We start from the raw sequence: 25,536 nt of genomic DNA, 5'->3' as shown, positions 1-25,536 counted from the left end.
AGGGAAAACAGGAGGCAGATGCTGGGGGCTGGTGTGGCCACATTAAGGCTGCTGACGACCTGAGGGAGCACTAAGCCTCCCTTCCAGATATGGTGGGGTATTGATGGAGTGGGAGTATTGATGGAGTGAGGGGGGTATTGATGGAGTGAAGGAGGAGGGAGAGTGTGTGTTATATATATATATACACATATACACATACAGTCACACATATACATTATGTGGCACAAGGATGTATGGGGCTGGCATACATTTTTTTTCCCAGGGCTACTTTGAATTCCCAATCCGGACCTAATCCCAATCCAAAATAGCCGAACAGTAGAAAACCCAATCACTGGTATAGTGAATAAAGCGTGTCATTGCGTTGCGATGAGCTCGGTGCACAGACAGCTAACGTACCATCTCTGGGTTCCACTCACACTCCCCCTAACCCGTTAGCCATGCGCGCTTCCGAGCCAGTGGAGAGAGGCCCCGCCCACTCCCAGGAAGAAGGGCGGGAGGCCAACCTGTCACATTGCGGGCTTCCCAGGACCGCGCCACGCTGCTGTTACGTCATCCGTCAGGCAGGCAGGGGATTGCGGGGTTCGAGACGGAGCGTTCTGGAACGCGGTGTATTAGTGTGAAGATTCTCCAGCTCTCCCTCACGCAGCGACGCGCTATGTCCTGCCAGCTCTAAACGCTGAGCCCGCCGCCACTGAGAGCTCGCCCGAGCCGTTGGATGCAGCCGGGGTGGAGCCGCCGATAATGCTGAGGATGAAACTGCCCCAGAAGAAGTGCAAGCACAGGGCGTCTGATGAAGAGGAGGAGGACGAGGAGGAGAGGCGGCCCGCCGGCATGCGTGGCCCCTGTGAGAGCCAGGCCGGCTGCCTGCAGCGGGAGGAGGTGTACGAGTGGTTCGTTCAGTGTCTGGGCCCCGCTCAGAGGATGGAGCTGGCCTGCGGACTACTTGACCTGTGTAACCCGCTGGAGCTACGCTTCCTGGGCTCCTGCCTGGAGGACCTGGCCCGCAAGGACTGCCACTATCTGAGGGACTGCGAGAGCCGGGCTAACGGGCCAAGCGGGGAGCAGCTGCTGGGGGACCTGGCGGACCCTGCGGCCCGGGCCCGCCTCATCGTCTATCTGGCCCTACTAAACTCCGAGAACCGGGAGGTGGCCGGTCGGCTCTATCGTCTGCTGCTACTGCCTGCCGCCGGCCAGGAGGAGGAGGACAGGGATCCCGGGGAGGCGGAGGCTGCCCGAGAAGAGCTACTACTGCTCTTTACTATGGCCTCCCTGCACCCGGCCTTCTCCTTCCACCAGAGGCTCACCCTGAGAGACCGACTGGAGCAGCTCCGGGAGACCGAGTACACCAGCAGCCGAAACCAGGTAATAAGACTACCCATACTGCGTGCTGCTAGCCAGGTAATAGGACTACCCATCCTGTGTGCTGCTAGCCAGGTAATAGGACTACCCATACTGCGTGCTGCTAGCCAGGTAATAGGACTACCCATACTGCGTGCTGCTAGCCAGGTAATAGGACTACCCATACTGCGTGCTGCTAGCCAGGTAATAGGACTACCCATACTGCGTGCTGCTCGCCAGGTAATAGGACTACCCATACTGCGTGCTGCTCGCCAGGTAATAGGACTATCTATACTGCGTGCTGCTAGCCAGGTAATAGGACTATCTATACTGCGTGCTGCTAGCCAGGTAATAGGACTATCTATACTGCGTGCTGCTAGCCAGGTAATGGGACTATCTATACTGCGTGCTGCTAGCCAGGTAATGGGACTATCTATACTGCGTGCTGGTAGCCAGGTAATGGGACTATCTATACTGCGTGCTGGTAGCCAGGTAATGGGACTATCTATACTGCGTGCTGGTAGCCAGGTAATGGGACTATCTATACTGCGTGCTGGTAGCCAGGTAATGGGACTATCTATACTGCGTGCTGGTAGCCAGGTAATGGGACTATCTATACTGCGTGCTGGTAGCCAGGTAATGGGGCTATCTATACTGCGTGCTGGTAGCCAGGTAATGGGACTATCTATACTGCGTGCTGGTAGCCAGGTAATGGGACTATCTATACTGCGTGCTGGTAGCCAGGTAATGGGACTATCTATACTGCGTGCTGGTAGCCAGGTAATGGGACTATCTATACTGCGTGCTGGTAGCCAGGTAATGGGACTATCTATACTGCGTGCTGGTAGCCAGGTAATGGGACTATCTATACTGCGTGCTGCTAGCCAGGTAATGGGACTATCTATACTGCGTGCTGCTAGCCAGGTAATAGGACTATCTAGACTGTGTGCTGCTCGCCAGGTAATGGCACTGTGACTGCAGCCAGGTGTCTAATGGCACTGTCCTTGCTGTATGTTGATACCTGTAACACGCCTGGCCTCCATTAACTGACAGCCAGGGAAAAAATAGTAAAGATTACAAGGGAAAGTGCTTGCAACCATTAGCTATTGCTAAAATCTAAGGCAGAGGTGGACAAAACATTAGCTCTCTGCTTCTCGTACTACAGTTTGAGGCTTGTTGGTAAAAGAATTGTTGGAGATGTAGTTAAAAAAAAAAAAAAAAAATTATAAAACTGCTCATTCCATTTACATACCTGTCAGTAAAGAATATGGCAAAGGGATGTGTATAAACCCTTATCATAACAGACAGAAATAGTTTACTGGTGATGAGTCCAAGTTAATTCAGAACCAGTTTAATTTAAACCTTAATACTGTAGTTTGGAAATGTAAACTGAAACCTTTGAGTGACTGGTTAAAATGTTTAGTTGATCTGGCAAACCTTTTACTTATGATATTCGTTTCAAAATCTGTAAGCAAAGATCTAATCAAAGGCCATTGATTGCTAACTTTTAAAGCTCCAGCTGTGACATTTCCCTGGCTGTACGTCATTAAGGCTTTCTAAACTGCTGGAGTGCTATATGTTGGCCATCATTGATGCTGGCTACCACTTATGGGCCATAGCTTGCCTTGGCTGCTTTTGGTCTTACTCCTTTATCTTCATATTGATTGTTGTCATATTTTTATTCCTGACTGCTACTGTTTTGAGTCCTGGTGCAAACTGGAATGTACATTTTGTTGTATTCACCTGTTAAGTATATGGCTCTGAATTGTCACTCGACATCATTGCACATAAACACAACCTCTTTTTAGTTACCGTAACCTCTTAAGGACACCACTTCAGAAGATTGTCTTACCCTTAAAGGACCACTCTAGTGCCAGGAAAACATACTCGTTTTCCTGGCACTAGAGTGCCCTGAGGGTGCCCCCACCCTCAGGGACCCCCTCCCGCCCGGCTCTGGAAAGGGGAAAGGTGTAAAAACTTACCTTTTTCCAGCGGTGGGCGGAGAGCTCTCCTCCTCCGATCCTCCTCTTCTCCTCCCTGTCGGCTGAATGCGCACGCGCGGCAAGAGCTGCGTGTGCATTCAGCCGGTCACATAGGAAAGCATTCATAATGCTTTCCTATGGACGCTTGCGTGCTCTCACTGTGATTTTCACAGTGAGAATCACGCAAGCGCCTCTAGCGGCTGTCAATGAGACAGCCACTAGAGGAAATAGGAGAAGGCTTAACCCATTCACAAACATAGCAGTTTCTCTGAAACTGCTATGTTTATGAAAAAATGGGTTAACCCTAGAAGGACCTGGCACCCAGACCACTTCATTAAGCTGAAGTGGTCTGGGTGCCTAGAGTGGTCCTTTAAGAACACAAGAAATGTTTGCATTTTTTGCTGTTTGAGTTCAACCGCAATTTGCATCTTTCATTTATTGCACCAACAAATAAACCGTTTTTTTTTTAGAGGACAAAAAGAGCTTTAATTCGATGTCACATATACATATATAAATGCTCATTATTAAAAAAATAAATAAAGGGGGAGGGACACTTTTTTTTTTCCCCCACAGTTTATGCAATAATAGCGTGTGCATAATATGTCCAGCTTAGGAAAAGTAATTAAAAATATCATGTCTTTTGATCATTTATAGAGTACATAATATGTATTGGATTTCATCTTATTTTTAAAGTTACAGGTCAAAAAATACAAGGCTTAAAATAAAATTCTAATGTGAAACAATTTTAGAAGTTGGTATGTTTGTCTTGTAAGTTAGTAGCCGTCGCACAAAAGTATATATTTATATAAAATAGACATCACACGCTATTTACCCAAGGTTATTTTGACACTTGACGTAGCCATTTCATCGCTAACCTCTAAAGTAAAACAGTTTTTTCTCTATTTTGGCATTTACACAGATAACAAGGTTGTGTTTTTTTTTTTTATTTTAATGTGTATTTCGTAAAGCTGGTGTGTGCTATTCCTGTACAGAACCCCATATTGTGTTCACCTACATCTGCTGAGTATAACAATACCCCTTTTGTATGCCTTTGGCACTATTCTGTGAACCTACAATGTCATATAAGAGACCGTGCTATTTCAGTTTCTATAGTTAGAATTTTCATAGATGGATTTGACGGGCCTATGTCTCATTTAGGGGTATTTATAGTTATTTTATAGTATTTATAGTAAAATGTAGTCAGTGATCAATTGGCAGAGAAAAAAGGTTAATTTTAATTAGGGATTGACCGATATAGATTTTTTTGAACCGATAATCTGTGAACTTTCAGGCCGATAGCGGATAACTTGCCGATATTCTGTACATTTACCATTTTGAAGAAATAAACGAATCCTAAAGGTAAATGCACAAAATATACATGCCCCATGTAGTGGGAGCTGTGTGTTTGTGTAGTGTGTATAGTGAATGCAGTGAGTGTTTGTGTAGTGTGTATAGTGAATGCAGTGAGTGTTTGTGTAGTGTGTATATATAGTGAATGCAGAGTGTGTTTGTGTAGTGTGTATGTATTCTGAATGCAGAATGTGTGTTTGTGTAGTGTGTGTATATAATTTAGTGTGTGTGTGTGTAATGCAGTGTGTGTGTGTGTGTGTGTAATGCAGTGTGTGTGTGTGTGTGTGTAATGCAGTGTGTGTGTGTGTGTGTGTGTGTGTGTAATGCAGTGTGTGTGTGTGTAATGCAGTGTGTTTGTGTAGTGTGTGTGTGTGTGTGTGTGTGTGTGTTTGTGTAGTGTGTGTGTGTGTGTGTTTGTGTAGTGTGTGTGTGTGTGTTTGTGTAGTGTGTGTGTGTGTGTGTGTGTGTGTGTTTGTGTAGTGTGTGTGTGTGTGTGTTTGTGTAGTGTGTGTGTGTTTGTGTAGTGTGTGTGTGTGTGTGTTTGTGTAGTGTGTGTGTGTGTGTGTTTGTGTAGTGTGTGTGTGTGTAATGCAGTGTGTGTGTGTGTGTAATGCAGTGTGTGTGTGTGTGTGTGTTTATGTAGTGATGTGATTTGTGTAAAATAGGGGTGGGGGGCGTTTTTTATGTTAATTATAATTTTTTTAAATATGTAAATGGTGTTTGTTTTTTTTAAACCCCCCTCCCTGCTTCTTACCAGGGAGGGGGGATATAGTATTCCCTGGTGGTCCAGTGGCATGGGAAGTACTGTGGGGGGGCGGCAGCAAGCACTGACTTACCCTCCCAGCAGCTCCTCCAGCTCCCCAGTGTAAATCTCGCGGCCCTTAGTGCCGCGCGGAGCGTTGCCATGGTAACCCGTGGCAACGCTCTGCGGCCGCGGATCTCGCGAGATATAGACATGGAGCTGCAGGAGCTGCTGCAAGGTAAGTCAGCGCTTGCTGCTGGCCCCCCCAGGACCGCCGGGCTTGTAATGAGCCCGGCGGTCCTAGGAGGTATTATCGGCAATATTGGTATCTATATTGGCCGATACCGATATTGCCGAAAATACCGAATATCGGCCGATTATATCGGTAAAACCGATAATCGGTCGATCCCTAATTTTAATAAAGGAGGGGAAAAGGGATTTATCCCTGTAATTTTTTTTTTATTTTTTTTTTTTTATTTATTTTTTTTTTTTTTATTCTTTATTTTTGTTAGTGCATGAAATAACATTTTGGCTTCCTGAACCACAACAGTTACAGGAGACCATTGGATAACAGTATATAACATGTTATAAAGATAGCAGTGCACATTTTTTAAAAAATTGAACTATACATGAATATAAACAAAGTTGTCAGACATTTAAATGGCGAGTAATGACAATGCATAGGATAAAATGAATGGTGACTAGATATATATATATATATATATCTTATGAAGTATTGACGTCATTGTAAGCCAGAATCTTTCTAAACGTTATACACATCTAAAAACTGTTTCAGCTAGTATTTCTGATTATACGTCTAATTATGTTGTCACAGGTTAGATTATATAATATGTACTCTTAATAACATCAAGTATGTAAAAAGAAATAGTATTAAGGTCGGTCATGATAGCCTAATCTTGGCTTGTAGGTGGGCGCAGTAGGATGCCTACAGCTATCTAATAAGGGCTATAGGCCTGCTTCCACCTGGGGGACACATACATCTCTTGTGGCCTTCTTAAATTATATTGCAGATTAAGCCTATTTACAGCAAAGCAAACATAGTGTGGCGTCTAGGAGAACCTGTCTCGTGTAGTGGTTCCTATATGTGGCAGACTGGCTGCAGTGAGATTGTGAAGACTGCTCTGCGTGCCTATAGTTACGGGTTCAAAAATAAAATAAAAGATTTTATTTGTAATTTTTTTTTTTTTTTTTTGAAAATTCACCGCTGGTTGAAATGGTGGCACGCATTTGTTCCATACAAAAGAATAAAAGTGAGGCATAAACATAAAGTAACAGTGTGCCAGTATTCAACTTGGTAGTGCACATTGGCAGTTCTGGTATTGCGCCAAAAAGAAAATATACATTCGTTCATTACCAAAAGGCAAACATATCCTAGAGTAACAGTGTGTGTGTAGTCATCTTGGTATCTCACGTTGGTAGCTCCCCGAACTGGTTTTAAGTCCTGAGTGAGCCTCCGCCCTGTCCCGGCAGTCTTTCCAGCTGAGGCCTCCCCCGATGTTACCTGCCTCTGGATTTCTTCCCTTCTCGGTGGCGCGTTTGTCTGCTGGCTGCGTCTGACTTGCGGCAATGGCAGCGGGCGGAAACTGTGGTACTTGGAGCTTTTGCAAGAAATCCGCTGGGTCTTCCTCTGCAGACAGCGTTAGTATCGTGTCTCCGCGCGGAACCACCAGGGTACCAAGAGCACCCCACCTGTATTTGATGCCGTGGTCTCTGAGGAGTCTGGTGACCAGCATGAATTTGTGTCTCTCCAGTAGGACAGTAAAAGGTAAGTCCTCGAAAATCCGCACTTGACAATTTTCCACCGCAACGGTGGGTGTATTCCGGGAGCTGTTCAGCATCGCTGCTTTCACCGCTGCGTCCCGTGTGATGGCAATAATGTCCCTGGGGGCGTCTGCTGGGGCTGTCGCGGCCTTCCTAATCCGGAATGCTGAGACTATGGGTGACAGCCCTCCCTCTCCCCTTACTGCCAGCACGGTGGCCACCTTGTTAGAAAACTCCAGCACTGACTCAGGTCCCACTGTCTCCGGCACCCCTCTTATACGTAAATTTTTCCTCCGGTGTCTGACCTCCATGGCCGTGACTGCACGGGTGAGTCTTTGTAGCTGCTGGGAGAGGTCTGCCACTTTCGCTCCGGTTTCTGCGAGGCTGCTGTCTCTCTCCGCCCCTCTGGTCTCCACCGTTCCCAGGCGGGACACGATGCCGCCAATTTCACCCCGCACTCCGTCCAGGTCCTTTTTCCAGACTCCGCGGAGCTCGAGCAGGAGTCTTTTAATGTCTCCCTTGGTAGAGGGTGATGTATCTGAGTCGGAGTCCTCCCTTCGGTATACTCCGCTTGAGGTTTGTGTTATTACAGGTCCCTCTTCGTCCGGGGACATGTCCGACTCACTGGAGCCTTGTGGTCTTCCAGACGCCATCTTAGGCTGCATAGTCTGTTGCGGCCTATCAAATGACCGTCTGATATCGGGCTGCCCGGCGGCCTCCGAGGTCTGTATTCTGCGATGTTTGCGCCCCATCTTTCTTTTGGGGGATTCAGGGTCGCTAGTCTCTTGGTTGTATTCTTGGGTTATTGGTTTTTCGTGGCTTTTTAGGGTTATTTTCGCTGTGTTTCACAGGAGCTCCCTGCACACACGTCTGCTCAGTTGCACGGCTGGCCACGCCCCCCCTATCCCTGTAATTTTTTTTTATTTTTACAGGGATAAGCAGATCAGCACTGATCCATCTCCCTGCACTTCACACTGACCACGGAAGCGCAGGGAGATGGACCAGAAGTCCCAGCAGCACATGTGCTTGCTCCAACAGCCTGTCAGAGCGATTGCAGCTACAGGGACGGCGCGATCGGGTGCTCCCAGTCTGCCTCATAACGAGGCAGACAGGAGCAGCGTTACCCGCTCAATTGCCACGATCTGGGATGGTACGGTGGTAAATTACGGAAATTTTCAGTCATGGGTCCTTAACGCTAGGACAAGCATGACGGAATATTTTCGTCCAGCTTTACCGTATTGCAAATTAACATTATTATTCCGCAAGGTACTTTTGAGGATTTATTTATTTTGTTTAACCCCTTTAGACCGCAGGAAGTTCTATGCCGTCCTTAAGGAACCGGCTCTAAACGCCGCAGGGCGGAATAGAACGTCCCTGCCATCCTATGTACTTACCCTGTCGCCGGCGATCCCACGCCGGTGTTCGCAGTATGGGGACTTACCTGGGAGCCCCCCTCCTTCCTCTTCGGCCCTTCTGGGCCATGTGATCGCAAGGACCTCGCGATCACATGGACGGCATAGCCGTCCAAGGCATTGCCGGCGGGGGAAGTGCCTGTAATGACAGGTACTCCCCCTGCTGTCTGAAAAATAAATAAAACATGTTAAAACTGTGTGTGTGTATACATACACACGAAGTGTATTTTAATATATAATTATATATATTTTCATATCAAAGTACACATACAATGATATTGACTAAATATATATATATATATATATATATATATATATATATATATATATATATATATTATAAAATATGTAAATATGTTAAAAAATAAAATAAAAAAATATACATGTGTAATTTCGTTCGAACTGTATTTTAAAATTAAAATATATATATCTATATCTCAAAATACATGTAGAACAAAATAAACTAACTTTGACCAGTGTTTGTGACCAAGTGGCTACTGAAAAAGACTGGACGTACCCCATTTGCAATACCCTGGGTTATCTACTTTTGCAAATGGTATGCCATCATGGGGGTAATTCTCATTCCTGGGCTACCATACGCTCTCAAAGGCAACGTAACCAATCTGGCGAATTTCAATGTGAAAAAAACTGAAAAATTTAACACGCTATATTTGACTCTGTAACTTCCCAAAACACCATAAAACCTGTACATAGGGGGTACTGTGTTACACGTGAGACATCGCTGGATACAAATACTGTATGTGTATTTTATTGCAGTGAAAGCAAACAGTATTATGACATTCTTATTTTTCCCCATTTTTTTTTTATATTTTATTTATATTAAATAATGTTTCATACCTAAATATTTGATGTTAAATGAAAGCCCTGTTTCCCCTGAATAAAATGAAAGGCGAATTACGCCTGAACAGACATATAGCGCAAATTCCAGTTTTTGTTTACGTTTTGTTTTGATCACAACGTGTACATTTGGCTCAGTCCTTAACCCCTTTCGGACCGTCAGCGGTAAAACGTGCGTTTGGACCGCTGACGGTCCTGAACCGTCATAACGGTCTGGGGCTACTTACCTGATCGCCGGCGATCAGCTCAACTCCCGGTCCAGGGGTACTGCCTGTCTGCTCGGGCAGTCCCCCCTCGGCAGATCAGGACCCCACGGCCATGTGATCACTCGATCACATGACCGCAATAGGGGTCCATGTGTCTGCCTGCAGGGGGACTGTCTGTGCTGACAGGCAGTCTCCCTGCAAGTGGAAAATCCTAAAACAAAGTGAAATAAACTCAATCAGTGTAAAAAAAAATACCGTATTTATCGGCGTATAACACGCACAGGCGTATAACACGCACCTCATTTTTAGAAAGAAATTCCAGGAAATTTCCCCCCTCCCATAGTGTTCCCCCCTCATCCCATAGTGTCCCCCCCTTTCCATAGTATTCTCCCCCCCCTTTCCATAGTATTCTCCCCCCCCTTTCCATAGTATTCTCCCCCCCCCTTTCCATAGTATTCTCCCCCCCCCTTTCCATAGTATTCTCCCCCCCCTTTCCATAGTATTCTCCCCCCCCCTTTCCATAGTATTCTCCCCCCCTCCCATAGTATTCTCCCCCCCTCCCATAGTATTCTCCCCCCCTCCCATAGTATTCCCCCCCTCCCATAGTATTCTCCCCCCTCCCCTCCCATAGTATTCTCCCCTCTCCCCTCCCATAATATTCTCCCCCCCTCCCCTCCCATAGTATTTCCCTCACTCCCCTCCCATAGTATTTCCCCCCTCCCCTCCCATAGTATTTCCCCCCCCCTCCCCTCCCATAGTATTTCCCCCCCCCTCCCCTCCCATAGTATTTCCCCCCCCTCCCCTCCCATAGTATTTCCCCCCCCTCCCCTCCCATAGTATTTCCCCCCCTCCCCTCCCATAGTATTTCCCCTCCCATAGTATTTCCCCCCCCCTCCCCTCCCATAGTATTTCCCCCCCCTCCCCTCCCATAGTATTTCCCCCCCCTCCCCTCCCATAGTATTTCCCCCCCCTCCCCTCCCATAGTATTTCCCCCCTCCCCTCCCATAGTATTTCCCCCCCTCCCCTCCCATAGTATTTCCCCCCCTCCCCTCCCATAGTATTTCCCCCCCTCCCCTCCCATAGTATTTCCCCCCCTCCCCTCCCATAGTATTTCCCCCCCTCCCCTCCCATAGTATTTCCCCCCCTCCCCTCCCATAGTATTTCCCCCCCTCCCCTCCCATAGTATTTCCCCCCCCTCCCCTCCCATAGTATTTCCCCCCCCTCCCCTCCCATAGTATTTCCCCCCCTCCCCTCCCATAGTATTTCCCCCCCTCCCCTCCCATAGTATTTCCCCCCCTCCCCTCCCATAGTATTTCCCCCCCCTCCCCTCCCATAGTATTTCCCCCCTCCCATATTATTCCCCCCCTCCCCTCCCATTGTGTACTTCCCCCCCCTCCCATAGTGTACTTCCCCCCCTCCCCTCCCATAGTGTACTTCCCCCCCTCCCCTCCCATAGTGTACTTTCCCCCCTCCCCTCCCATAGTGTACTTTCCCCCCTCCCCTCCCATAGTGTACTTTCCCCCCCCTCCCCTCCCATAGTGTACTTTCCTCCCTCTCCCCTCCCATAGTGTACTTTCCTCCCTCTCCCCTCCCATAGTGTACTTTCCTCCCTCTCCCCTCCCATAGTGTACTTTCCTCCCTCTCCCCTCCCATAGTGTACTTTCCTCCCTCTCCCCTCCCATAGTGTACTTTCCTCCCTCTCCCCTCCCATAGTGTACTATCCCTCCCCTCCCCTCCCATAGTGTACTTTCCTCCCCCTCCCCTCCCCTCCCATAGTGTACTTTCCTCCCCCTCCCCTCCCATAGTGTACTTTCCTCCCCCCCCCTCCCCTCCCATAGTGTACTTTCCTCCCCCTCCCCTCCCCTCCCATAGTGTACTTTCCTCCCCCTCCCCTCCCCTCCCATAGTGTACTTTCCTCCCCCTCCCCTCCCCTCCCATAGTGTACTTTCCTCCCCCTCCCCTCCCCTCCCATAGTGTACTTTCCTCCCCCTCCCCTCCCCTCCCATAGTGTACTTTCCTCCCCCTCCCCTCCCCTCCCATAGTGTACTTTCTTCCCCCTCCCCTCCCATAGTGTACTTTCCTCCCCCTCCCCTCCCCTCCCATAGTGTACTTTCCTCCCCCTCCCCTCCCCTCCCATAGTGTACTTTCCTCCCCCTCCCCTCCCATAGTGTACTTTCCTCCCTCTCCCCTCCCATAGTGTACTTTCCTCCCTCTCCCCTCCCATAGTGTACTTTCCTCCCTCTCCCCTCCCATAGTGTACTATCCCTCCCCTCCCATAGTGTACTTTCCTCCCCCTCCCCTCCCCTCCCATAGTGTACTTTCCTCCCCCTCCCCTCCCCTCCCATAGTGTACTTTCCTCCCCCTCCCCTCCCCTCCCATAGTGTACTTTCCTCCCCCTCCCCTCCCCTCCCATAGTGTACTTTCCTCCCCCTCCCCTCCCCTCCCATAGTGTACTTTCCTCCCCCTCCCCTCCCCTCCCATAGTGTACTTTCCTCCCCCTCCCCTCCCCTCCCATAGTGTACTTTCCTCCCCCTCCCATAATTACTTACCTGTCCTGAAGCGTGGGCCGGCTTCACAGCGCGCACCGCGGTACAGGAACTTTAATTTAAGGTTCCGGTTTCCGGCGGGACTGAAAGGAAGTGTGCACACTATTGTGCACACTTCCTTTCAGTCCCGCCGGAAACTGGAACCTGAAATTAAAGTTCCTGTACTGCGGTGCGCGCTGTGAAGCCGGCCCACGCTTCAGGACAGGTAAGTAATTATGGGATATCGGCGCATAACACGCACCCACGATTTTCCCCCTATTTTCAGGGGAAAAAAGTGCGTGTTATACGCCGATAAATACGGTATATGTGTGTGTGTGTGTGTATATAATATATGTGTATATATATCTATATATACACCTATATATAATATATGTATCTATATACACCTATATATAATATATGTATATATATATCTATATATACACCTATATATAATATATGTATATATATATATCTATATATACACCTATATATAATATATGTGTGTATATATCTATATATACACCTATATATAATATATGTATATATACACCTATATATAATATATGTATATATACACCTATATATAATATATGTATATATACACCTATATATAATATATGTATATATATATATATATATACACCTATATATAATATATGTGTGTATATATATATCTATATATACACCTATATATAATATATGTATCTATATATAATATATGTATATATATATCTATATATACACCTATATATAATATATGTATCTATATATAATATATGTGTATATATATATATAATATATGTATCTATATATAATATATGTGTATATATATATATCTATATATACACCTATATATAATATATGTGTATATATATATCTATATATACACCTATATATAATATATGTATATATATCTATATATACACCTATATATAATATATGTATATATATATATACCTATATATAATATATGTATATATATATATATATATATCTATATATACACCTATATATAATATATGTATATATATCATATATATAATATATGTATATATATATCATATATATAATATATGTATATATATCATATATATAATGTCATACTAAGTGTATTTTTATATTTATATATACGTATATTAATATAAAAATACACTTATATTTAAATTACACACGAATATATACAATAACTATATATATGGTGTATATATATTATTATAAAATACAAATATGTTAATAAAAATAAATAAAAATAAAAATAATTTTTAAGAATTAAAAAAAAATTATATATATGCAATTTTATTCTAACAGTATTTTGATATTGATATATATTTATATCAAAATACACTTAGAATGTAATGATATATATATCTATGTATAAATAAATAAAAATAACATAAAATATACATATGTCCACATACATAATTACATAAATAATTTCCTAAATATACACGTAGACGTCAAATATATAAATATGTATATATATTAAAATTATACGTGCGTATTTATGTAATATTTTTACCTAATTTAGTAATTTTAATGATTGCAATTTGAGGGACCTGCCTGCCAACCCAGGCCAAAAGTCCAGATAATTTAATTTGCTAGCACTGTGTTTAACCCTGTAACTTTCTATGACACCCTAAATCCTGTACATGGGGGTACTGTTTTACTCGGGAGACTTCGCTGAACACAAATATTAGTGTTTCAAAACAGTAAAACATATCACAGCGATGATATTGTCAGTGAAAGTGAAGTTTTTTGCATTTTTCACACACAAACAGCTCTTTCACTGAGGATATTATTGCTGTGATATATTTTACTGTTCTGATACACTAATTTTTGTGTTCAGCGAAGTTTCCTGAGTATAACAGTTACCCACATGTAGAGGTTTTATAGTGTTTGTGAAAGTTACAGGGTCAAATATAAGGCTTGATTTTACTTTTGAAATTGAAATTTTACTATACTTTTACTATTGAAATTTGTCAGATTGGTTAGGTTGCCTTTGAGAGCGTATGGTAGCCAAGGAATGAGAATTAGCCCCATGATAGCATACCATTTGCAAAAGAAGACAACCCAAGGTATTGCAAATGGGGTATGTTCAGACTTTTTTAGTAGCCACTTAGTCACAAACACCGGCCAAAGTTAGCGATTTTTGCATTTTTAACACACAAACAAATATAAATGCTAACTTTGGCCAGTGTTTGTGACTAGGTGGCTACTAAAAAAGACTGGACATACCCCATTTTGAATACCCTGGGTTGTCTACTTTAAAAAAAATATGTACATGTTAGGTGTGTTTCGGGGATTTATGACAGATAACGGTGTTACAATGTCACTATTGATACATTTAAAATATATATATATATATATATATATATATATATATATATATATATATTGAAACAGCAATTTCCTGCTTGTATTTATAGGCCTATAACTTGCAAAAAAAAAGCAATAAAGCATGTAAACATTGGGTGTTTTTAAACTCAGGACAAAATTTTGAATCTATTTAGCAGTTTTTTTCATTAGCTTTTGTAGATAAGTAAAAGATTTTTCAAGTAAAAGTCCAAAAACATGTTTTTTTTAAAAAAACATTTTCACCATATTTTATTATTTTTTTTAAATACAATATATGACATAATACAAATAATGGTATGTAAAGAAAGACCTTCTTGTCGTGAAAAAAACAATATATAACTTGTATGGGAACCGTAAATGAGAGAGCGGAAAATTACAGCTAAACACAAACACCACAAAAGTGTTAAAACTGCTCTGGTCCTTAATGTACAAACATCGCAAAAACAGGCCGGTCCTTAAGGGGTTAAGGTGTTTATCTTGCTTAGTATTGGTGTTGTTTTTTGAAATTCAGAACTCTGAATCATGTGATTAACAGGTGCTAAAATATTGAATACCTAACACCCCTGTGTTGGTACATAACCTTGAATCCTATAAATGGGCACTTCAAATATGTTAAGTACTAATTTGCTCTTCTGAGGTAGTTAGATTTGTTTAAATGCCATGTCTTCAGTGGCAAATGTTTATTATTAGAGCTTTAATTGTCACTTCCTGATGCTTGAAATTACCACAAAGTAATTGTCTTAGCTGACAACTGCATTTAAAAAAAAAAAAAAATTCAAAAATTCCTGCGGTAATTGAGATCACTCAGACTATTTTTTTTTTTTATCAGCAACCCTAAACTATATTTACTGGTTGCGCTCTGGCGTATTGTAAAATATAAGCTTGTTGCAAAAACATTTTATTTACACTTTCACAAAGTATGGCCTTATATTTGCTGAACAATTTAAGGAGATTGTCTAAGTTTAAGTTTTAAAAATAGCTGCTGATAAAAGCCTGTCTCAGAAATCAGTGGTCTTTGGTGCTCTAAGCACCTTGCACTTTGCGGTAAAGTTCTTTGGTGCTGAGACTGATCATCTAAAAAGAAACACTGCAAACACTTGCTGAAGTACCGTGTATATACTAGAGTATAAGCCGACCCGAATATAAGCCGAGGCACCTAATTTTACCACAAAAAAACTGGGAAAACTTATTGACTAGAGTATAAGCATAGGGTGGGAAATGCAGCAGCTACTGGTAAATTTCAAAAATAAAAATAGGCAATATTAACTTTGATTGTCCTGAGGTCCCTATTAACCATGAAATGCCCGATAAGCCTTGGGGAGCTCAGCATGCTACATCATATGTCACTGACCACACTGGTAGATTACAAGGAGCTGGAACTTAAGTCATTGTCGGCTACATGTCTAACAGTGTTCAGGTTGTGGATCCCATCCTTATTTGATGCTTGTAGTTTACAAACCTTTGTACAATACAGCTGTATCTGACTAGGGTTCTCTTGCTGTTACAGATGTTAAAGACTACATGTCACAGGATGCTCAGCATCACCAAACTTGTGTTTTTTTTTGTTTGTTTGTTTTTTAAGTGACAGTGTTGTTGGGAAGCCAGATTTGGACTCACCCACTGTAGTTACAGTATCAGTCCTCCAACTTGTACTCAGACTGCGGTTCCAGGCAGGTGGGCAAGTTGTGTTTACATACTGGTAGCCCAAGGCAACCTGAGCTGGGGCTGGCGACTCCTCTGTCGCAGCTCCCTTTGCCAGCACTCCTGGAGTAAGAATGCTATACCCACGTCACTTCCTGTGATGCAGCGCACCGGACATGTTTCCCAGCGCAGAAGTACAGGGAGAAGATGCCACCTATTGGGTTGGCGAAACAGGCCAGCTGGACACAGAACAGGTGAAACTCACTCGAGTATAAAAAATGTGCTGAAAAAGTTGGCTTATACTTGAGTATATACAGTACTTTGTTTTATTTATTTCCCAAATGGGCTGATTTCACTTTTACAAATTACTGCTGTCACACCTCGCTGTCTGTCAATCAGATTTCCATGGAGGTTTTCTTTTGCTTCTGTTAATCAGCCTGTCAATGCTCTCAATAGTCTGTGCCGGTGAAAGATGGGAAGGCTTAAAGTAGCTGCAGATATTAGATCTGCAGCTTATTGCAATATAATTTTTTGCAAATTTTTTATTTTGGAAGGTATCTACTAAATTGTTAAATGGTTTTATAATCACTGCACTGATGCCTAGAGTCTGTATGAGCAGTGCTTTGCTATAACATGCCTAACATATCTGCTGCTGGAGTTGTAGCTCCACCTGTTTCAGGTGGCTAATGTGAATCTTATGCAAATTTGGCATCAAGTACGTGCAGCATGCTGGTGCCAAAGAGCCAATGATGGCACAGCACCTCTCCGTGCCACCTATGTCCTCACTTTAGCCCTCCCTGACCACCTTCCCAATGTCAAGTGATGTCCGCTTTGTAGGATCAGGCTGATTTTAGGTTAGAGTAACCCTCGAATTGTTTCAAGGTTGAGCAATGCAGGACTTTGCTCAGGAGTTTGTAATGCTAAGGAACTTCCAGCAGATGCTAGTGGACTTGAGTAAGAAAACAAACTATTCATAAATAATTTGACTACTTACAGCAGGGGGTAGGGGGGATGTTTACAGGACTCTCCTGACACCAGAACCACTACAGTGAGCTCCAGTAATTATGGTACCTGGAGTCTTCCTTTGAGTAATTTGGAGCAATAAAAGTGTATTTGTTCAGCCTGGTGTGCCTTTCTATCAGAATTGTTATAATCATATCTCCTGCATCTTAAACTTGTCCCCTGTGTGTGTGTATTCTATGTTTAAAATGGAATAATGAGGCAAAAAATTGATTTGTATTTTTTGGTTGAACTAATTTGCATATGCCCACACAGAATCCTTTGCAGGTGTGTGTGTGTGTGTATATATATATATGTATGTATGTGTGTATATATATATATATGTGTATATATATATATATATATATATATATATATATATATATTCACACACACATTCTGTCAAAATGCTACATAGCTGTCTCCTAAGCAGTGACATGGTAGGCTGTGTGAAATGTGCCATAGCATCAGGAGTCTAAATGCAGCAGAGATTGCTTCTAAAATAGTTGGTGCTGTTGTAGTGATGTAATTATGTCTTGCAAAGGAATTGCAGTGTGTGTATATGTGTATATGTGTTAGTATGTGCTGGTATGTGTCTGTGAATCAAGGTGTGTTTGTATGTGCCAGTGTGTATCAGTGTGTATGAATCTGACACACAGATGCACACCGATACACACACCTTGACACACAGTGTGCATGTATCTGTGTGTATCTGTATGTGTGCCGGTGTGTGTGTCACTCACACACTCACACACAGTGTGTGTGTGCGCGCATGTATCTGTGTCAAGGTGTGTGTCAAACACTCACACACACATCTTGACTCAGAGATACACAGTGACACGCACATACAAACACACTGACACACACACACACACACACTCAGATACACAGTGACACTTACACAAACCTTGACACGCAGTGATGTACACACAGTCACATACAAACACACTGATATACACTGACGCACACACACCTATAAACATACATATACATACACACAGTGACACGTACACAAACCTTAGCACAGATACACACACTGACAGACACTCAAACACACATACTCTTTGACAGGCACACATACAAACACAGATACTCTCACTGGGGCTGCTGGGCTGAGTGGCTGGGGTCCACTGGGGCTGCTGGGCTGAGCAGTGATCTTCCTGCTCAGCTCCCTCATGCGCCTCTTAGTTATGCCGGAGTGACGTCATATTCCGACGCCGGCATCACTGCTGTTTCGCCGTAATAATTTAGGCGTTGACACACACACACACACACACACACACACACACACACACACACTGGCACATGGTGGCGCACAGATACACACACCTTGACACACAGTGTCAGGGTGTGTGTATCTGTGTTTGTATGTGGTGGTGTGTGTTTGTATATGCCAGTGTGTTTGTATATGCCAGTGTGTGTCTGTGTATTGAGGTGTTTGTATATGCCAGTGTGTGTCTGTGTTACGAGGTGTGTTTGTATATGCCAGTGTGTGTCTGTGTATCGAGGTGTTTGTATATGCCAGTGTGTGTCTGTGTATCGAGGTGTTTGTATATGCCAGTGTGTGTCTGTGTATCGAGGTGTTTGTATATGCCAGTGTGTCTGTGTATCGAGGTGTTTGTATATGCCAGTGTGTGTCTGTGTATCCAGGTGTTTGTATATGCCAGTGTGTGTCTGTGTATCCAGGTGTTTGTATATGCCAGTGTGTGTCTGTGTATCGAGGTGTTTGTATATGCCAGTGTGTGACTGTGTATCGAGGTGTTTGTATATGCCAGTGTGTGACTGTGTATCGATGTGTGTTTGTATATGTCAGTGTGTGACTGTGTATCGATGTGTGTTTGTATATGTCAGTGTGTGACTGTGTATCGATGTGTGTTTGTATATGCCAATGTGTGTCTGTGTATCGATGTGTGTTTGTATATGCCAGTGTGTGTTTGTATATGCCAGTGTGTGTCTGTGTATCGATGTGTGTTTGTATATGCCAGTGTGTCTGTGTATCAAGGTGTGTTTGTATATGTCAGTGTGTATGAATCTGACACACAGATGCGCACAGACACACAGTGTGTGTGTGCATGGATCTGTGTCAAGGTGTGTGTATCTATGTGTGTGTCTCTCACACACACACAGATGCACACAGTGACATTTTCACACAGGCTCGCACATACTGACATACACACACTCTCAGATACACACAGTGACACGTACACAAACCTTGATACACACACTGACACACACACTCTCACTGACAAACACACATATTCTTTGACAGGCACACATACAAAACACATATACACTCTCTCTGACGCACACATACAAACTCCTTAACCAAATTTTTTTTTTTTTAATTTCACTCCACCCAGCCTCCCTACCTTTGGGAATGCTGGCATGGAGTCTCTATTTTTCCAGGGGTCCAGTGGGGCTGCTGGGCTCAGCGGCTGGCGTGCAGTCCCTGGGGTCCAGTGGTGCTGTTGGGCTGAGCAGTTGGCGTGCACGCGGCGATGGAGAAGTGATCTTCCTGCTCAGCTCCCTCATGCATCATATTCCGGCTCCGGCATCACTGTTGTGGCGCCGCGATAATTTAGGCGGTGACACACACAGACTCCCCCCGACCTCTCTTTGTCTCCCTAAATATAATAAAAATCTGACTTGTATTAAAGTCTACAGCTGCTGCTTCTGCCCCTGATCTGTCTGCTTGGATAACATCAGAAGTTATGATCTGAGACAATCACAATGCTTTCCCATAGGATTGGCTGAGACTGACAAAGAGGCAGATCAGGGGCAGAGCCAGCACAAGCCAAACACAGACCTGGTCAATCAGCATCTCCTCATTGAATCATTGCATCTCTACAAGGAAAGTTCAGTGTTTCCATGCAGAGGGTGGAGAAACTGAATGTCCGTGACTGCTGCAGGAAGCACATCTAGAGGCCATCTGAGGAGTGGCCAGTGGAGTTATCACTAGGCTGTAATGTAAGCATTGCATTTTGTCTAAAAAGTGTTTACTGCAAAAGCCTAAAGGGAATGATTCTACTCACCAGAACAAATACAATAAGTTGTAGTTGTTCTGGTGACTATACATATACTATTTCTAAAAAAGGTTTGTGAATTAAAGTTTTGTGGTTTGTACTTATCTAAACACTATAGTCACCTAGACCATTTAATCTCAATTAAGTGGTCTGAGTCCAGGTTTCCTGTCTTTCTAACCCTACAATGTTCATATGGCGGGGTTATATCTACCTCTAGTGGCTGTCTTCCTTACTGGTAGCCGCATTTGATTGGAGGATTGCGACAATAATCTCCAATCCATAGAAATACAATGGATTAGAGATCACAGGTTATGTCAACATATAGCCTAAAATAACCATTATTTTCAGGACTATAGGTTTCCTTTTAATTTGCACTTCTCGCATTTCTGAATAATGATTATGCTTGCTTATGCTATGCTCTGCTGTAAAGCTTGTCTCAAGCATTGCTTTTCTAATGTTAAATACCCCTTCAAATCCCTCTTCAGAATAAAAAAAAAAATTCTCATTCCTTTGTGAATTGACTCTGTTGACTTTATTTTTTTTGCCACAAACGTCTTTGCCCTCTATCAAAGCTCTGTGATTTTTCTCATTCATGCTAACTTTGCTCGCAAAGAAAAATAAAATGTGTGTGTATAAATGTTATTTAAAAATTATTTTTTTTTTACATTTGAGCAAAAAATATGTGGTAAGAGGTTTAACATTTGACTTCCAGATGGTTTGGTAAAGAAATGTATGCGAGTTGTAGGTAGACTTAAAAAGTTGGACACTTCTTTAGATACTGAAGGATGTGTGCTTTCAGCCAAAGCTTCATGCATCTAGCAAATGATTGTGTTATTCAACAGGATTCAGATGATATGGGCAAAATTACGGTATGAAGATTTGAGGCATCAGCAGTGATGTTTTTAAGAAGTTTGGTTTCTGGGATTTATCCATATCCCAATGTAGAATGTGCCTTTATACCATCTTGGTATTATGAGGTTTAAAGGAACACTATAGTGGTAGGAATACAGAGTTGTATTTCTAACATTCTAGTGTCCCTTTGTCCCCCACCCCGCACTCAAAAATTAAAGGGTTAAAAAAACTCATCCAATGCTTTCCTATGTGTATTTAGAATATGCTGTAAGTCCTCATGGAGATAAACTCTGGAGCAGGTAGCGTCTCTTAATTCTAACAAAACACATGCCATTCAAAAACAGTAAATGAAGAGTGAAACTAGTTTACAATGTAAAGATGTTGCAAAAGCATGTTTGCTGGGTTAAGACAACTTTTGCGGCTGTCTTCTGACCGCTTTAGTGTTCCTTTAATATGTTCTTGTGAATGAGAAATTATAGTGCACAATTTTTGTAAGCTGTCATTGTATAGCAAGTCTATATTTTTCTGGAAAATTAGTCTGCACAGTTGTGGGTTCATGAACATCTGCTGCTGGCTCTCCTAATACAGCCTGTCAGGATGCTGCATTCCAGCTGTCTATATGAACAGGGAATCCTCCTGTGACATAGCAGAGCAAAGAACTAACTGGAACACTCTGTTACTATTGGGCCTGCATACTTTCCTGCAATACCCCTCTCCCCCCCCCCCCCCTCCTGTATTACTTGATTCACATAGTCTCAAAGCGGAGCTGTTATCCATTCTTTGGACAGTTGTAGCGCATATATATCGTGGCAGGCTTATGCAATGTATGATCATATAATGTAACTAAATCCCCATTATTTTTTGCCTAGATAAGGTGTTTTTAAATAAAACCGTTTAAAAACTAATACAATCTGTCAACATTAAAGTTGCTGTTTAGTAGATAGGAGAGTGCGCTGGATCTTGTGTATTGTTTATTATATATATATATATAACTTTTTTTTATATTATTATAAAGCGCCAACAAATTCTGGACTAACAGACAAGTATTTGCGAAAAGACAAGTTGGACGCACTAGAATGTTAAGGGTCCTGCTCAAACGTACATAATTTTTTAAAACTAATAGTAGAAGTTATATTTCTTTTTAGTTATGTTGTGTAGATTTTAACCTCATAATTTCATTACCTTGGTTACCCACATCGGGCATATTCCCCTTTGCAATTAGTGACCTCATTAAATTGGGGATCCCTTTTGGTTGCATATTCACAGCTTGAGCGCTTATCTGTTGCTGCTACTGGCTTAAGTATATATTGTGTTGCCAAACCTATGTAGACTCTAGGCATCGGCCGATTATCAGTTTGGCCAATATAATTGCCTGATATTGTACATTAAGTCTATATCCATATTGGCTCATTATGATACCGATATGGCGGACGGAGGCGCAGCACACGCTTTCTTCAGTTCCTCTCTGCAATTCTTGCGAGCCCTGACCGCCAAAGAATTGCAGTAGGTTACCATGGCAACACTCCATGCGGCACACTAGGCTCACAAGAGTTTGAGAGAGGAACTGCTGGAAACAGAAGATCGCATGTGCAGGGTCCCAGTCACCACCAATTTAATGCCAGTGCCCCTACCCCCTGCATTAGTACACCGTTGGCAGAATATAGCTATCAGCTACCATTTTTGGTATCGGTCCCTAAAAAGTGATATTGGTCAATCCCTTGTAGGCACTCTTACTATTATTGAGTTCATGTGTTTCACCCTCATAAAATATCCAGAGACAGACTTGGGTAATAGAATGGATCATGCTGAAGAGCGCAAGGACACATGGCCATGTCATAGGGTGTCACCTTTGCCACAAGTCAATTTGTGAAATTTCTCCCTGGAATCTGCTACACTAAACTGTGCTGTTAAGTGAAACCTCTATATGCAACAGTTCAGCCTCTAAGTGGTAGACCACAAATACTCACAGAGCACATGTGCTTAGTGTTTGTAGCAGGAATAAAATAACTTTTCAACTGTTGCAACTAGAGTTGAGCGGACACCTTGATGTTCGGGTCTTGCGGGTTCGGCCGAACTTTGGGGAAAAAAAAGGCCGGGTTCGGGATCGAACTTGACCCCGAACCCCATTGAAGTCACAAAAATGCCTCAAGTCCCGGAAAGGGGTTAGAGGGCTGCAAAGGGAAGTAAAATGGAGATACGAGTAGGACAAGTGCCCTGCAAACAAATGTGGATAGGGAATTCAATTAAAATAACATAAAAATAAAAAATACAGCTGAGCCATAAAATAGTACTAGATGGAATCTTTGCTTTTAGCTTTGGAAGAACATAAATCAAAATCTAAAGCATGGCTGTCAGGAGGATCACCAGAATTATCCATTTGAGAGAGGGTTGGGAGTGCTCTTTCATTGTTCAAACTGAGCTCAACTCCTGATGCATGCCCGTCCACAGCTCCTGCGCGGTGCGGGGTCCGTCCCCCCCCTCTCTCCCCCCCCCCAAACATATGAGTTTGAAACCAGCCTGCTGTCGTTTCCCCCTTGCTGTGCTGAAGTTGGTGGTGGAGGAGGAAGAAGCTGAGTAATAGGAGGAGGAAACAGGAGGCAAAGCTGTGTACCCAAATAAAGATGGTCAAAACGCTGTATTCTGGAACTGTGTCCCATCCGGTTACTGGGGAAATGGGTCTGACCTATTCTAATCAAAGGGGATAACCATCAGTTACCCAGGTCCCGCTTCAATTGGTGGCAAGTGGCGGGATCCCATGTCCCTGCCAACAGACCCTTGGATTAGAGTGCTCTAAAGCGACCTACACTGCAGGACTTGTGTGGAGCCAGAGGAATAACGCCTGGTGGGCGTAACAAGGCCGAATTGACTACGCTCATGGAGGACGACCAGGCACGCAGTGAGGCAACGAACCACAGCCAGGGGCCGGAGATGAGGAGGAAGTGCGCAAGAAGGTGGAACGGCGTCTGGCATATTACCGAGAGCCACCCTCAGAGGAGATTGTCAGCAGGACCTTTTTGGAGGTGCAAGCCTATGTCCTTGCCAATAGACAGAGGGCGACCTCCATGAACCCAGATGAAGGAAGAAGGGAGCAGAGGGTGCCGGGAAGCACAACCACCCTGGCCCACAAGCTATCATACAATGCCTTCAAAGAGTTCAAGGAAGCAGAAGAAGGCATCAATGACTTTTTACAAGGCTTTGAGCAAAAGTGCCTACTCCAAGACGGAGCCCCTAGCAACTGGCTGACCATCCTGGCCAGCAAACTAGTGGGGAAGGCAGCGGATATTTACCGGGCTGTACCAGAAGAGCAGATCAGAGACTATCCCTTTATTACCCAAATCCTCCTGGCCCAGTATGCGGTCACCCCCGAGCAATACCGCCGAAAGTTTAGGGAGACCCACTCCCATGCGGAGTGGGCATGCCGCATCACAAGGGCCACCCAGAACTGGCTCCACTCCCATCAAGCCAAGTTCCGGAGGAGATCACCCAGCTCGTCATGCTAGAGCTCGTTTTCAATGGGCTCCCCAACAACAAGGCGACAACGCATTCGTATTTCATCCATATCAACTTTCGATGCCACTTACTGCGCCTACCATGGTGACCATTGGTAACGGGGAATCTAGGTTTGATTCCGGAGAGGGAACCTGAGAAACGGCTACCACATGCAAGGAAGGCAACAGGCGCACAAATGACCCACTCACGACTTGGGAAGGTAGTGACGACAAATAAGAGGCCCTGTAATTGTAATGAGTCCACTTGAAATCCTTTAACTCTGATCAATTGTTGGGCAAGTCTGGTGCAGCTGAAACTCCACTATCGCCTGCTGCTGCTCGCACTGTCTCTCCAGCATGTGGAAAGTGGAGTTCCACCTTGTGGGCACGTCGCATATGAGGCGGTGAGCGGGAGGGCCAAAGTTACGCTGCAGCGCAGATAGGCGAGCAGCAGCAGGGTGAGAACGCCGAAAGCGCGCACAGCCGCTACAGTGAATGTCACATCCTGTTCAAAGTTGCGGATCAGTCTGGTGATGGCTTCTGGTAGCCAGTACTCTTTTTACTGAAGCTGCATCAGGGTCCTGGTATGTGGCTGCACAAACGCTGGTGGTCAACACCAGGGGGCGTGCGGTTACTCTGCACCAGACCCTACTAATCCATTCCACACTGTGACTCCTAACTTCAAAATCAGGCATTCTGGGTCCCGGTTGTCCGACCGCCGCACAGACAGTGTCGGGGTCCCGGTCACCGGATTGCGAAACTGCGAATGGCTCGTTAAATCTGTTATGGTTCCTTTTATCGCTCCCTCTGTTACTTGGATAACTGTAGGAATTCTAAAGATAATACATGCCGACGAGCGCTAGGAGACGGCCGCTCCGCTTTTGCACACTGCTCCCTCTTATGCTGTGCTGGTGCCTCTGTGCGACCAGCGTCTCTTCCTCCAAACTGCACACGTCACTCACATGACCTTTATTCCATGT

The 25,536-nt window shown here is 43.9% G+C and overlaps 1 protein-coding gene across 4 annotated transcripts in view; it reads left to right on the top strand.

Annotated features, from left to right (window-relative positions):
• The first annotated feature begins 531 nt into the window (after nt 1–531).
• ZCCHC2 (zinc finger CCHC-type containing 2) overlaps nt 532–25,536 on the top strand; it is an 85,635-nt gene continuing 60,630 nt past the window's right edge. For all 4 annotated transcript variants that reach the window (XM_063451813.1, XM_063451814.1, XM_063451812.1 and 1 more), the window contains exon 1: nt 532–1,362. In XM_063451813.1, coding sequence (XP_063307883.1) covers nt 742–1,362 — 621 coding nt within the window. In that variant the 5' untranslated portion in view covers nt 532–741. The remainder of the gene's footprint in view (nt 1,363–25,536) is intronic.

Source organism: Pelobates fuscus, chromosome 4 (assembly GCF_036172605.1).
Source record: "Pelobates fuscus isolate aPelFus1 chromosome 4, aPelFus1.pri, whole genome shotgun sequence".
Taxonomy (NCBI): Eukaryota; Metazoa; Chordata; class Amphibia; order Anura; family Pelobatidae; genus Pelobates; species Pelobates fuscus.
Note: the sequence above shows the minus strand (reverse complement) of the source record. Positions and strands in the feature narration are given on the sequence as shown.